The sequence below is a fragment of the Carassius carassius genome, chromosome 31 (assembly GCF_963082965.1).
Source record: "Carassius carassius chromosome 31, fCarCar2.1, whole genome shotgun sequence".
Classification (NCBI taxonomy): domain Eukaryota; kingdom Metazoa; phylum Chordata; class Actinopteri; order Cypriniformes; family Cyprinidae; genus Carassius; species Carassius carassius.
Genome location: NC_081785.1, coordinates 25,850,333 through 25,865,578, shown reverse-complemented (window position 1 = coordinate 25,865,578; position 15,246 = coordinate 25,850,333). Strand labels below are relative to the sequence as shown.

The following is a 15,246-nucleotide window of genomic DNA, read 5'->3' as shown; positions in this document are numbered from 1 at the left end:
TGTTATTTGTTACTTACCTTGCCTATGTATAATTTAATAAATCCTTGTTTCGTTTATCCCTCGGCTCCGTGTTCCTTCCAGCAGCGTAAGCCGTGACAGGAAATACATGTTACAGCGTTACAAACATCACTGAATGAGAACATTGATAGATCATTAATGTGACTTAGGAACAAAGTTTTTGCTAAGTTTTATAGTAGCAAATACTAATTTTAGAGGTGTACTTTTGAGGTTGTGAGGTAAAATTTGGAAATATTAAAAAAATATATGGTTTTGATAGACATCTCGTATGCTCAAAGCCAACATTTATTTGATCAAAAATACAGAAAAAAATTTATATTGTGAAATATTACAATTTAAAACATCTGTTTTCTATGTGAATCTCTGTTAAAGTGTAATTTATTTCTGTGATGTGCAGCTGTATTTTCAGCATCATTACTCCAGTCTTCAGTGTCACATGATCTTCAGAAATCATGAAAATATGCTGATTTTATACTCAGTTATTATCAATGTTGGAAACAGTTGTAATGCTTAATATCTTGTGATAATGTAAACCTTTAATAATATTTTCAGGATTCATTGATGAATAAAAATAGTAAAATAACAGAAATTATTCAAAATATAAATATATTCCAACAATGTCTTTACTGTTGCTTTTTTTTATCAATTTAACACCACCTTGCTTAATAAAAGTATCAATTTTTAAAAAAGAAAATAAATAAATGACTCCAAACTTTAAATGGTAGTGTACATTGTTATAAATTATTTCTATTTTAAATAAATGCTGTTCTTTTAGATTTCAGATTACAACAAAAAACACTTCACAATAAGGTTTTATTAGTTAACATTAGAGGTAACACTTTATTTTATTATCATTATTACTATTAATTAATTTATTATTATATTACACACATATTAATGCTTAATTCTGCATAACCTTATTCTATATTCTTCATCCTACCCAATACCTAATGTTAACAACAAACATATTAATTATTAATAAGCAGTAAATTAGGAGGTTTTCTTTCAAAGAAAAGTCAATAGTGTTTCAAGTTAATAATGAATGTGTTTCAACTACTACAGATAACATAAATTAAGAACAATTATACAGCATTTATTAAACTTAATGTTAATTTTAACATTTACTAATACATAAAAAAAATTCTGTAGTTTTTAAACATTAGTTAATGCACTATGAACTAACATGAACAAACAATGAATAGCTGTATTCTTATTAACGAGCATTAACAAAGATGAATAAATACTGTAACTAAAAACTGTATTGTTAATTGTTAGTTCGTGATAGTTAATACATTAGCTAATGTTAACGAATGAGACCTTTTGTGTTAAGCACTACAACGCATCTTTCTTTTACTGATACTAACCTTTGAGAGATGATGTTTCTCTCTAGCAGTCATCACAATAGCAGTGGCATGTCTGGATAGCACATCATCGCTTGATAATTCGTCATTCTAAACATGAAGAAAATCGGCAAAATATAATATTCTTGAATGTATTATAATTAGGTTAAATAATATACTATGCTATGACATAATCAACATGAACCAAGTTATTAATTTACCGGGGTTTCTTGGTGGAGGCATGAGGAACTTGAGTCATCTGAAGGCCTGTTTGGAATAGGTAGAGTGGGATTTGAATCTGAAGTTTCATTTAGTAGTACATCCTGTGTTTCCAGGTTCGGATGAGACCGCAAAACGGTGTTACTCCTTAAGCCAGAGAAAACTGTTTCACCAGTGACAAAAGCATCAAAATCACCAAAATGTTCCACAGGAACAAGAAGAGAGGTTTGCAAATCCACACTATTTTCCAGTGTCTTTTCATTATCCGGACTGTCACTTGAGTTCCGAGTTTCCTGAGCCACCAGCGTTCGTCCACTATATGTCCACAAGTTGTTGCTGTCCGTTATTCTAGGTTCACCGGATGCCTCGTGTTGTGCTGATCTCTCTCTCCGATGTGATCTGCTGCTACTCACGCCGTCTAGATATTGTGAGTGTGTTCGTCTGATGTGATACCAAAAAGAGTTGTAGACTCGGTACTCTTTAGTGCACCCATCTATTCCACAAACCAGACGGAAATCTGGACTACGACTATGTGCAAAATTGATGTGGCTCAATAAAGATTTGAGAGTAAGAGCCACAAACACATAACAAATGATGCAGCGCCAAATCATTTTCTCCGGTAAAATCAAAGCAAGCTTTCGTAGCTAACGTACCTCAAATTAAACAGAAGAGACCTTGAGTTTAAAACTAATGTCAAATCTATCTTTCAACAGTAACCAATTAACTACATTAAAGCCGGAATAACTACTATAACGTTCTTAACGTGCCAAATTAAAAATGTACAACACAGGAAATAAGAAAAACGCGCGAGAGTGCATGTGCAACAGAGCGTCGATCCTGTGACGTATTAACGTTTTGTAATACGCATGCGCAATCATCGCGCCAAAGTGCAGCAAGGAAACGAAGGCACAAGAGGGGGGTCCAAGATGGCTGCCTAATCAGATGTGTTTGTACGAGCTCCTGCACCATATGTGCTTAGATAGTGCAAAAAGGACTTTTAATTAATTGTATACTGCCTGTATGCCATTTTGCTGCTTCTTTGATTTGAAGACTACCTTTATAGTGTCACCATGGGGCGTAAACGCGGCCATTTGAGTAACTCTTCGACTGATGCTAAGGAGGCTAGCGTTAATACTAATGCATGCTCACCAGCCAGTAGCGGTCATGATTACGTTGTTTCTTGTGCAAGCGAGGAAAGTGCGTTTTGTTTAGTGGAAGAGGAGTTCCCTGCGTTGCCTATCACACCGAGTAAATCACCGGTCATAAAGAAGAGAGCAAGTGACGACACTCGAGCTGATATCTCATCGCAGCTATTAGGCATAACACAGCTGATCAACAGTCGCTCAGACGGAATTGAAAGAAAGATCTCAGACATGTCAGCTGAATTAAAGGCCGTTGTTGAGAAGGTTACTACTCTTGAGCGGCGAATGGATGGTGTTGAAAGACCTGTGGCTCAGTTGCAGCGGAGGATGGATGATATGGATACATATTTGAGAAGGCGTAATTTGAGGATATCCGGAATTCCTGAATCTGAGCGCGAAGATATTAAGCTTGAGGTTGTCAAAATCTGCCAAAAAGTTTTCCCTAGTGAAAAGGACAAACTCTCAGATGTTATCGACGTGGTCCATCGTCTCGGGAAAATGCAACAAGGTGGCGCAGGCGCGGATCGTCCCAGGGTGACCATTATGCAGTTCTCCGTTCGCTCTTACAGAGACGCTATCTGGAAGGCCGCGAAGAATTCTTCCTTTCTGAAAGAGAACGGTTTGCGCTTTATGGAGGATTTTTCAGCCGGAGATCGTGAAAGGAGAAGGAAGCTGTGGCCAGAGGTCCAAAAAGCGCGTGCAGAGGGGAAGACGGCATACTTTGTTGGAGGCAGAGCTTTCATTCAGGGGCAGGGTGAAATCTTATCTACTTAAAGTGCTTTCATTTTAATAATAGGCGTCGCCTATTTTGACTTGGACTGATCTGTCGTGCACTTTGTAGACATTGTTACGGGTTTGTTTTATACATTTAAGAATCTGCCAATATTTTCCATTACAGTGTTCTTTTTGTAATTTTTGATATTTAACATGGTTCTGCCTTTTTCAGCATTTTTTATTTTTGTGACCTACTTTCAAAAATCTAAGTCTATAGAGCGCTCTTAAAGCGGGTTAATTGTTCCATTTTTTGTGATTTCAAATGTCTTTTTCTGTTGTGTCTTTAAACGCCAGGGGTTTAAGAAATGTTGTTAAACGCAAGGCCTTATTTTTATTTTCTAGACAGTTTGGTTCTGATTTTGTTTTTTTTCAAGAGTCTCATTCTAATGATAAAGATGTTAATTTTTGGAAGTCGCAGTGGGGTAATGAGATATGGTTTTCTCATGGTTCAGAGCACTCTGCAGGCGTTTCCTGTTTAAAAAATAATTTTGCAGGGGATGTGTTGCATACATACTGTGATGAGTATGGGCACTTTACTTTGTTAGTTCTAAAATGTTATAATGTCAATCTTATTGTTGTTAATTATTATGGTTATAACTCTAGATCTGAGAATGATCAGCTATTATTTGTTTTGGAAGATAAGCTTACTGATTGGCAGTCAAAATTTCCAAATGCTTATTTAGTGATTGGTGGTGATTTTAACACCGTCCTAAATGAATCTCTTGATAGGTGGCCACCTGGTCGCCAATCGAACTCAAACACAGCTTTGAAAGCTTTTATGCATAGATTAGAGCTTGTAGATATCTGGAGGGTTAAAAATACATATGACAGAGAATACACGTGGAGCAATAAAAATTCATCTAGACTTTCACGAATTGATTTTTGGTTAGTCTCTAGAAATTTAGATAAAGATCATATTTCTGTTGATATTTCTACAACGCCATTAACAGATCATAAGGCTGTCTCTATTAAATTTATGTTTTCTCCTGAAGCTAGATTTATCAAAGGCTCCTCTTATTGGAAAATGAATAGTTCGTTACTTAATCATAAAGAGGTTAAGTCAGAGCTGGGAAGACTTATTGGCTTTTATTGGAGCAAAGCTAAATGAGAAAATTATTTTGGTTTAAATTGGGAATTGTTAAAACATGAAATTGGGAAATACCTCAGAAAGTATAGTGGTAATTTGGCTAAATTAAAACGTCTCGAAGAAGTAAAAATTGTTAGTGAAATCTCTTCTATTACCAAGATCTTGCCTGAAAATTTGTCCGATAGTCAAAGAACTCATTTAGTTGATTTACAAATTAAGTTGGATGATTTGTATAAATTAAGAGCAGAAGGTGCTTTTATTAGATCAAGGCAAAGGTGGCTTGAGCATGGAGAACAAATGTCTTCCTATTTTTTTAAGCTTGAGAAAAATAGGGCTAAACATAATTCTATTTCTCAATTAAATATTGGAGGGGTTGTCTCAGAAAATCTTAAAGAAATTTCCCAATTTTGCTACAAATTTTACTCTAATTTGTATCAATCTAAATTTAATCTAGCCGATTTGGATAGTTTTAGTTAACATCTTGGTAATGTTAGGACTATTAGTCATGATGATCAAATTTTATGCGATTCGCCAATTTCTATCGATGAGGTTAAGGACTCAATTTCACAGTTAAAAATGAACAAGTCGCCTGGTAGTGATGGGATAACGGCTGAATTTTATAAGTTATATTCTGAGCTGTTATCTCCATTCCTCCTGCAAGTGTATACAGAGAGTTTAAACTGCTCTGAGCTTTCTGTTAGTATGAAGCAAGGTGTCATTTGTTTAATACCTAAACCTAAAAAGGACATTCTTCTCTTAGACAATTGGAGACCTGTTAGCCTTCTTAATAATGACTATAAATTGTTTGCTCTTATTTTCTCTAATCGTTTTAAATTGGTCTTGAACTCCATTATTGATGAAAATCAGTCAGGTTTTATGAAAGATCGTCATATCTTTAATAATATCAGACTGGTTTTTGATCTCATTGATTACTCTGAACTTATTGAGGACGATAGTTTAATTCTGTCTTTGGATTTCTTCAAAGCTTTTGACACAATTGAGCATCCTTTCATTTTCTTTTGTTTAGAGCGTTTTGGTTTCGGACCTTTTTTTTGTAATGCGATGAAAACGTTGTATGCTGGGGGAAATAGCTCAGTTAAATTAGGACACGGCACTACACAGAGATTTTTTTTAGAGCGAGGTGTTCGGCAAGGCTGTCCAGCATCCGTATACCTCTTTCTTATTGTAGCTCAAGTCTTTTGTCATTTTATAAAGGAAAGTAAGCTTGAAGGAATTCATATAGCTGGTAGAAATATTTTAATTAGTCAATTAGCAGACGATACAGCCCTTTTTTTTAAAAATCCAACCCAGGTTCATCAGGCGATTAAAATTATTCATTTGTTTTCTAATGCTTCAGGTTTGTACCTTAATATTAAAAAATGTGAAATTTTAGATTTAAAAAAGTCCTCCCTTTTATCTTTGGATGGTATTCCTGTTAAAAAAGATGTTAATTACTTAGGTGTTGTCATTTCGAAAAATGAGCAAGATAGAGTTTCCCTGAATTTTAACCCTGCCCTTGAAAAGATTAAAAGAAAATTTAACCTTTGGTTATTAAGGGACTTGTCCCTGAGAGGTAGAGTTATTCTGTCAAAAGCAGAAGGAATTTCTAGACTGACCTATATTGCTTCAACTATACATTTAGACAATAATTCTCTAAATGCTATTGATCGGACTTTATTTAATTTTTTATGGAAGAATTGTGTGCATTATATTCATAAATCTGTTGTCGTGAATTCTCTTAAAAACGGTGGACTTGACTTTTTGGATTTTTCCACTTTAAATAACACTCTCAAAATTAACTGGTTAAAATTTTGTCTGAATAAACCTTCTTTGTGGAATTTTATTCCTAATTTTATTTTTGACCAACTCGGGGGTCTTTCTTTTCTACTAATGTGTGATTATAAGATTGAGAAATTACCGGTAAAACTATCTGCTTTTCATGCTCAAGCCTTGTTGGCTTGGAAATTGATATACAGGCACAATTTCTCTCCGCTGCGTTATTTTATTTGGAACAATCGTTGTATTCTGTATAAGCACAAATGTATTTTTTTGAAAAGCTGGTTTGATAAGGGTATTGTTTTAGTTTCTCAGTTGTTTAATACTCAAGGGTATCTCATGACTTATGATGAGTTTCTTGAACACTTTAATTTTCCTGTGACTCCCAAGGAATTCTCTCTTGTTTTCTCTACGATTAACTCTGGTATTACTTCTTTATTAAGAGATGTGTTATGGGTTGACATGCCCATAGTCAATCTAACTGATACAATGTGTGGTAAAATTTGTTTTTCACAGACTAAAAATAACAAATCTATTCGCGATCTGTTTTTAAAGGAGGTTACTACCAAGCCTTGCTCTATTGCTTATTGGGCTAAATTTGTTAGAAACTCTTGGGAAAGTGTTTGGCTATTGCCTCACAAGTTTTTTGTTACAAACAAGGTAAAGGAAATTTATTTCAAAATGATTCACAAATTCTATCCTGTTAAACATTTTCTTAGTAAATTTAAGAAGGATATTGATGTTTTCTGTTCTTTTTGCTCTTTGCAATTGGAAACTGTATCTCACGTCTTTTGGCACTGTAGTTTTGTTAAAAAGCTGTGGTATGACGTCTCCGTGTTTATCAAAGAAATGGTACTCTCTAATTTTATTTTGCTATTTGAAAATGTAGTTTTTGGATATTTTACTCAGGATAATGTGAATAATGAAGCCTTTGTTATTAATCTGTTTATTCTTTTAGTTAAGTTTCACATCCATAAGTGTAAATTTTCTAACAGAAAACCCTGTTTTACAGTGTTTTTTAAAGAATTGGAAAATTACTTTTGTACTATTCAAAGTAGTACTAATAGAAAGGCTACTAAAACTGTCCGTTTATGTTCTGTCTTCAAAATATTTGAGTAATGTAATGGTCTTGCCTTTTTTTTTTTTTTTTCTTCTTTCTTCCTTTATTTCCCTGGCTTTATTATTTTGTCTGCTGTATTGTTCTGTATATGTTGTTAAGGCATAATAAAAAAGAAAAAAAAAAGAAACGAAGGCACTTCCTCCCGCCAGTTTCTCACGATGGACGGACTCGATGAAGTTGCGATTTGTACTCTAAAAGGTTAGTAATTTTTTTTTTTTTTTTTGGAAAGTCAGTTAATTCTATTGGTCAGTCTGTGTATTTGAAGTTGAATTGTAATCTTAAATGATTCCTACCGGAAACAGCGCTCCTGTAGCTGAATGAAATTAACTGATCATTCAGTCTTTTTCTCAGTCTTTTTGTCTGAAATTTCAGCCTGTCCCTTGTTGCTTTCCATCTATTTAGTTGTACTAGTTAGTACAAATTAGGTTATACTTAATTTATTAAAAGCGGCCTATATCCAAATATGACCTCAATTTTTTTGTGACGTCACCCTGAGGCAAATTCAATTAAACTATCACTTCTGTTGTTTTATCGTTAACACTTTATAATAAATTAGTATTCAGTGACAATAGTCAACTGTTTTTCAACATTTGTTTTGCAGCACTTATTGATCCTCGTGTTACATGGACTATTATATATTTTTTTTTAAATGTGCATACCACAACATTGGTTATTTCATAATGAACATACAATGAACATTTTTACAACCATTTACCAATACTTTTAAATGCTCTAAAACTTAAAAAAAAACTCTGCTTTTTCATGATACCTAATGCATTTACTAATGCTGACAAAAATAACCTTTTTGTCAAGTGTTGAATATTTTATCATTATTGCCTGTTTATTTAACTTAATTAATAAGCCATTTCATAGATTTATATTTCTGCCATGTTAGGACCATGTTATAAAACAGAAATGTCTCTATTTCTCTTATTAAATAGCTATAATCAAGTGAATGCATTTTCACAATATCTGAAAAAGTTATGCATACAAAGTATAATGCACCTGACCTATGCTAACTAACGTATTTACATGTGTTCTAAGCTGCTAACATTGGGGAAGACATTTTACCAACTCTCTCACGGGATGATATCCGAGATCTCTTTCCTGGTCCTGAGCACTTCCTGCGACGCAAAGCCATTTGGCATATTGTTCATAAGGAAGAACAGGTAATTTTACTTAAACCCTTAACTGTCACCCCATTTTTGAGAATAAACATGATTCCAATCCAAACTTAAATGTTTATAATACAAGAATGCTTTGAAAAACAGACCTAAATTTGGTCTGCTTAATATTGCTGATGAAAAGTATGAAAAACTTATGAAAATTTAAATTTACTGTAAATCAAGTGTACTGTACTTAGCATTTATTTTATATAAAATGTATATTTTATCAAATATATTTAACACTAAAATTGCTATCAAATTAAAGCAATATGTCTATCCAAGTTGCGTTTTCAAGTTGATGTAAAAAAAAAAAAAAAAAAAGCCGCTGGGTGTCACCGACATTGTTAAATTTTTTAAATAGAAACAAATTTAAATTTTACTATTAATAAACTGTACTATTATTTTTAAATTACTATTACAAATTTATAAAGGTCTGTCCAAATATCAAAACAGTTGGCAAATATTGAACCGTGAGACTCAGACTTTTGCAACATTATTTGTTTTTTCATGATTTGACTATAAAGTAGCTAAACTAAATATTGTAATTTGTAACATGACATCACCCGCTAGAGTAGGAGCTCACTAAAAGAAATGAATGTACCATTTCCATGGTAACACCACATCGATTTCAAATGGTTTTCATAGGTCGAACCTAATTGTGGTGTTGATTAATAAAATATGTGATATGAAAAAAGGCAATATATAAGAAGAGTGCCAAGTGTCCCACCAGTGGGATGGTGACAGTTAAGGTTAAAATATTTGTGTTTTGGATATTTTTTACCTGTTATCGGTAATTACATTTTCAGCACAGAGGATTTATATGTAAGTTTGTGTGGTTAAAGATTAACACTTATACATTCAAGTGAGACCCTCTGGAATAAAATTATAAATTTCTTTTCTGAATTGATTAATGTATACATTTTGTATTTTAGGGGCACACCATTCCTGTTGAACCCCAAGGTTCATCAGCTGATGATGAACATAATGGAAGTCCAAAAAGAGATGACCCCAGCACTTCAAAGTTTTTGAAGTTACCCAGCCCAGAATACGTTCTCTTCACTGATAGTGAACTACAACATGTGAGACGTGCATACTTCGAGCAGCAACGTCTTGGAAAGTCACCTTATCAAAGGAGCTCTTCTGCCGACTCATCCGAAATACCATGACAAATATGATATCTATTGCAAGAGCCTCTTCAGATGACTACAAATATCCCACTAAACATGAAGTTATTGCCATGGCAAAGCGGTTAGTACAGTACTACCCTATGATAAAAGATAAGTCAACTGGATCGAGTCATGAGTGGGTGAGAGACTTCATTTGCTTGAATATTTATAGTCAAAACATGTTTTCCTGCTAACATTATGTTTCAAAACTATTCATTGATGCTTTTTTCTTTTTTTTTACAGGACACTGTTGCCAAAAAGCTCTTGAAGCGACTTTCAAATATCCGAAGTCCTGTGAAGGCCAAACACCCTCCCTCCAAGAGAGCACGTCTGAATGAAGTACCGTCTGCTGCAGTGGCAAGTGACTATGATGCTGATTCCAGTGCATCAACAGTTCATCTATCACCACCTTCAAGATCAAGCACCCCACAGCAAGAAAATGACAGCATTGATGAAGCATGTATGTACATTAACATTTACAAGAAAATTCACAAGTATAGTATTTGCAGTAAGTAATAACATAGTATTTGGTAATATATGTAAGCCTAATTCTGCTTTATTAATTTTTATGTGGCATGGCATACATTCTTGTTCTAATTATATTGAATGCCTGAATTATAGCCGACGGTCCAGACAACAGCCTTGACAGCCAGAAAACACAGGCACGACATTACAGGACTCTACAAGAAATGTACAAAGCAAAGAAGCCAAACAAAGCTGCTGTAACTCATCTATTAGACCTGGAGTTCCAGTCCAGAAGAAATTTCATTGACTCAAATGCTTTGAAGGAGCAAGACCGACCCACAAAAATTTTACAGGCATACCCGTGCTTCAAAGAACTGGACCATGTGGGTATACACACTGCAACATACTTTAGACTGAGTGTCAAATGTCCCATTTCATCTGCCTAACTGCAGACATACAGATTTTTATAACTTTCAATATTTCACTCAGGTATTGGATGAACTGCGGAGAGTCATTGAGCCAAACAATAGCCAATACACTTCTGAGGTAAAAGGCAGGTGGGAGAACTTCTACTCCAAAGTTCAGTTTTATGGCGTCATGAAGAAAGTCATGAAGCCTCCAAGGACATTAAATGGAGGTAAAGATGTATTTCATTGATTGACCTACCTGATTTCAGTAACAATTTATAATAAGTATACAGTAATAAATTACTTACCCTTATAGTACTTATTGGTTTATATTTAATTCATAGTTATTATATTGTAGTCTCTACATTGGTAATACTTTAATAGGCTATTTGCAATTAGTCAGTTCTTCAGTGGAATTAACACAGTTATTGTTGTTTAATTAGCTCATAAGTAATAACTTAGTTAATATTTATTATGCTTTGTTTACAACTTAAAGGGCTAGTTCACCCAAAAACGAAAATAGTTTAATTTATTACTCCCCAACTCATGTTGTTGTACACCCATAAGACCTTCATCTTCAGAACACAAATTAAGATATTTTTGATGAAATATGATGGCTCAGAAAGGCCTCTATTGCCAGCTGCAATGACACTGCACCTATCAAGATTCAGAAACAGTTCATGTGACTACAGGGGTTAAACTTTTTGTACTTTTTATAAGCTCTCAAGATCCATAAAGGTACTAAAGACCTGAATCACCCTGAATCATTGATACGAATCGTAAGTCTCCAAAGCAGAGTTTTGAAATCGTCCATCACTAGATATTGTTGGAAAGTAAACCACTCAACTCACATGAACTGTTTTAAATATGTCTTTAGTACCTTTATGGATCTTGAAAGGTTCAGTGTTATTGCTGGCTATAGAGGCCTCACTGAGCTATTGGATTTAATAAAAAATATCTTAATTCGTGTTCCAAAGATGAAAAAAGGTCTTACGACATGAGTGTGAGAAATAAATGAAATCATTTTCATTTTTGGGTAAACTAACCCTTTAACCGTAAGGAGATCTCACTTTAGATTAGGTCACAGAAAATTGGAAAATGTCATTAATTAAGCGCTTTACACCAACCTTTTATAAATTAATTGCATAAGTATTAAGTGCTCCTTTAAAAACTTAAATACCCATTTTCTGTGATGGGTGGGTTTATGGGTAGAGTTAGTGTAGGGGGAGAGAATATACAGTTTGTACAGTATAAACAACATTACGCCTATTTTAAGGAACACTTAATATGAATGCAGTTAATGTCTAATAAAGGTTGGTTTAAAGCACTTAATGACATTTTTCCATTTTCCATGACCTTTCCATGAATTTTGCTATGTATCCTAATCGTAGTTAACATGTGTTCTTTACTTCCATGAGCTCATTGTTTTTACCTTAAATTAATACATTGCTTAAATTAATACATTATTAGCTAACTATGATTTGTATATGTACATTTCTGAAATTACTAAAATTGGACAGCCATTTGATAACAGATCACTCTAAATTGTAATGTTGACATGCATTCTCTGTAAATCTGCTTTAAAACTATGTATTGTGAAAAGTGCTATACAAATAAATGTGAGTTGAACTGAATTAATCTATTTACTCCTAGTTAAAGGCAGGGTAGGTAAAAAAATGTATAAAAAACTTTTTTTCCAAATTTGTTTAAACTTTATATATCAATACATAATTAAAATGTAAGTACTCTGAAAAAGAAAGTATAAAAATAGAGTGACTGTAGACCTCTCACGACTGTTTTAAAGACAGCTCATTATTTCCATTCACTCCACCCCCTCCCTTCTGGGCTCCTATAGATTATTTATCGTCTCTACTACGGCTCGCTAAGTAATGTTATGTCAGCTATATTACGCAGCTACGTGTGCTAATGACACATGCTTCATGAAAAAAATATGTATGATCAAAATACAAAAAGAAAGATTTACCTGTCCAGCAGAAATAAAGCCATCAAGGAGTCACTTTTCAGCCCCTTGAGTTCCCTCAGTTCTCGCCATCGCTGGAAAGCCACGCCGATATTAACTCGCGTTTTATTTCTTTGTTTATCCAAAGACTTTTTGTTCATTGCCTTTTCTTGTACTGTTACTGTCTTCCTTTTTTTGCCTGGTTTGCCTTCACTAACTGCATAGGCTGGTACTGTGAATTTTGCTTGCTGTTTCTCTGCCATTGTTTTGGTATTCCTAGGATCCTGCCTGTTGAATTCCTCAAATCAAACGTGCGCGCGCAAGTGGGCAGGTCATGTGTGGCAAAAGGGTGGTTGCCATGGTTGCGAGAGAGTGACAGTCGCCTAGGCCAATCCTATGTTTCGTCCCGAAATGGAAATAATGAGCTGTGTTTAATACAGATTAAACGGTCTAGAGTCACTCGATTTTTATACTCTTTTTATCAGAGTACTTACATTTTAATTATGCATTGATATATATAGAAAGTTTAAACAAATTTGGAAGAAAGTTGTTTATACATGTATTACCTACCCTGCCTTTAATTAACAATTCCTTTACTATGAGCTAATTAAACAATAATAACTAATTTCTGTGACAGTCTACTCACTATTTGTATATTAATATATGTATATTAACTACAAATTAACTATAAACTAATAGTTTGTTAATGATTTTGATGTACTTTATTCCTGTATAATAAAGTGTTAACCTAATTCTTAAGTGCATATCAATATCGATTTCCTCTTGTTTGTTTTTTTTTCTTGTTTTTTTAGTTGAACATGCCATTGCAGTTTTTACTGCCCTGCCACTGCTCTTCCCATCTGGCTCTGCAGCACCCAAGAAACTTGTCCCAATCAGTGAGGCTCTTTTCCACGTCCTCACGGTAAGTTTAACTTCAGTAGTGATAACTTAGCAGGTGCCTAAGATGCCTACACTCTCACTAAGAAAATGTCCTAATTGGGCTACTCAAAAATTGGCCATGAAAAAAAACAAACAAAAAAAAAACTCTACCCCACCTTTGGTAGAAAAAATACCCATAATAACCAGTCATTTAGAAGGGTGTAAATGTTGTTACGTGTAATTGAGCTTTATTCATATGTTTTATATTGGATGCATTTTTACCCAGGAAGAGCCTCAAACTTGAAACAGATGTTTCCTTTTCCTCATTAACCATGTCCACCCAACAACATATGAAACACAAACATTACTTACTTTGCTTTTTTGCTGTGTTTGTAGTCTAAATTCTGTATTTATTTATTTGGTTTTCTAGCCCTCTGAGGATCCTGATACCTACATCCACTGGCGTGTGCTTTCTAGTCCTGTCTTGCTGATTGGTGAGCAGAACTGCATTGTGGTTGTAGGTACAACTCCAGTTGTAACATTTGAGAAAGATTTGCTCCACGAGGGACCTCTCTACCTCCTGGCCTATTACTACGCATTTCACCTGACGTATCCCAAGTGTATTGCCACACTCTTGTCTGTGTTACAAACACAAGTACTTGGAGATGTCATCCATGAGCAGGATGCAACCTCCTCGTACAAGAAGGACATTCATGAATGGAAAATGTTTGTTGAGTAATTTCTTTCCTAAGATGTTGTATGGCTAAGTCAGTGAGGGCTGCAGGTTTTTTGGTTTGTTGTTGTTTTTCCCCTATTTCTTTTGCACTTGAATTGTGATATTTTTTTAGTTTCTCACACTTTTCAGTACTGTTTATTGAATTTGCCATAAATGCAATACATTCATTGAGTAATTGCTGTTTGAGGTTATAGTGAATGCAGCTTATAGACTGATGCATATCTCTTTGTGCAGAACATTTGCTGTTGATATGCTTGTTATTTTGTGTGTGTGTGTGTGTGTGTGTGTGTGTGTGTGTGTGTGTGTGTGTGTGTGTGTGTGTCAGTTGAATAGCCTTGAAATCGGTTCATCCTGCTTATATGCTCCATTTGTTTAAGAGGAGGTTATTTAATAAATGTTCAGCAAAACGTAAGTTTGTTTATTCATTTAGTACATTTTATGTTTCTTTATTGGGGTGTTTCAAGAATTTTTATCTATTTTCAGGTTATTGAGCATCTTTAAAAAATCAAAATAAGATAAATTTAAGGGTAAATATTCTAGTTTTAATGCAATCTGCATTAATATTACTTATTCAGTTCTTATAAAAAGTGAAAGTTGCTTAATTATAAGCATGTTTGTCTAGTTATAAGACCTTATAGTATTTTTAGTGACTAGATTTGAGATAACATTTTCTAGTTTTAATGAAATCTGCCCTTAATGTACTTCTTATTCAGTGCTTATAAAAAGTGAAAGTTACATAATTATAAGCATGTTTGTCTAGTTATAAGACCTAACAGTATTTTTAGTGACTAGATTTAAGTACAATATTCTAGTTTTAATGCAATTTTCACTAAATGTATTGATTATTAGATTCTTATAGAAAGAAAATACTGCATAGCTTTAAGCATTTTTGTCTAGTTTTAAGATCCAATTGCATTTATTAGTGACTAGAAATGTATGCTATTTTCAAGAATTCTTATCAAGTCAATTTTGCTTACCCCATTGGCAGATT

General features: G+C 33.9%; 2 protein-coding genes across 2 annotated transcripts in view; one reads left to right on the top strand and one right to left on the bottom strand.

Annotated features, from left to right (window-relative positions):
• The window catches only part of LOC132111812 (serine/threonine-protein kinase D3-like), a 177,685-nt gene that overhangs the window by 127,961 nt on the left and 34,478 nt on the right, over positions 1 to 15,246 (bottom strand). The gene's annotated exons all lie outside the window — the stretch shown is intronic.
• On the top strand, positions 1,489 to 14,258 carry LOC132111872 (uncharacterized). Its single transcript, XM_059519508.1, has 8 exons — positions 1,489 to 2,004; positions 8,521 to 8,645; positions 9,575 to 9,948; positions 10,052 to 10,268; positions 10,430 to 10,656; positions 10,763 to 10,910; positions 13,453 to 13,562; positions 13,950 to 14,258. Exons 3-8 carry the CDS (start codon positions 9,805 to 9,807, stop codon positions 14,256 to 14,258), a joined length of 1,155 nt encoding a protein of 384 aa, XP_059375491.1. The 5' UTR covers positions 1,489 to 2,004; positions 8,521 to 8,645; positions 9,575 to 9,804.

What these genes read in the sequence shown, in the direction of transcription:
- LOC132111872 (XM_059519508.1), top strand. Translation starts at nt 9,805, where the DNA reads ATGACAAATATGATATCTATTGCAAGAGCCTCTTCAGATGACTACAAA. An exon ending in GCTTCAAAGAACTGGACCAT is followed by an intron (nt 10,657 to 10,762) that starts GTGGGTATACAC and finishes TATTTCACTCAG; the next exon opens with GTATTGGATGAACTGCGGAG. An exon ending in TCCAAGGACATTAAATGGAG is followed by an intron (nt 10,911 to 13,452) that starts GTAAAGATGTAT and finishes TTGTTTTTTTAG; the next exon opens with TTGAACATGCCATTGCAGTT.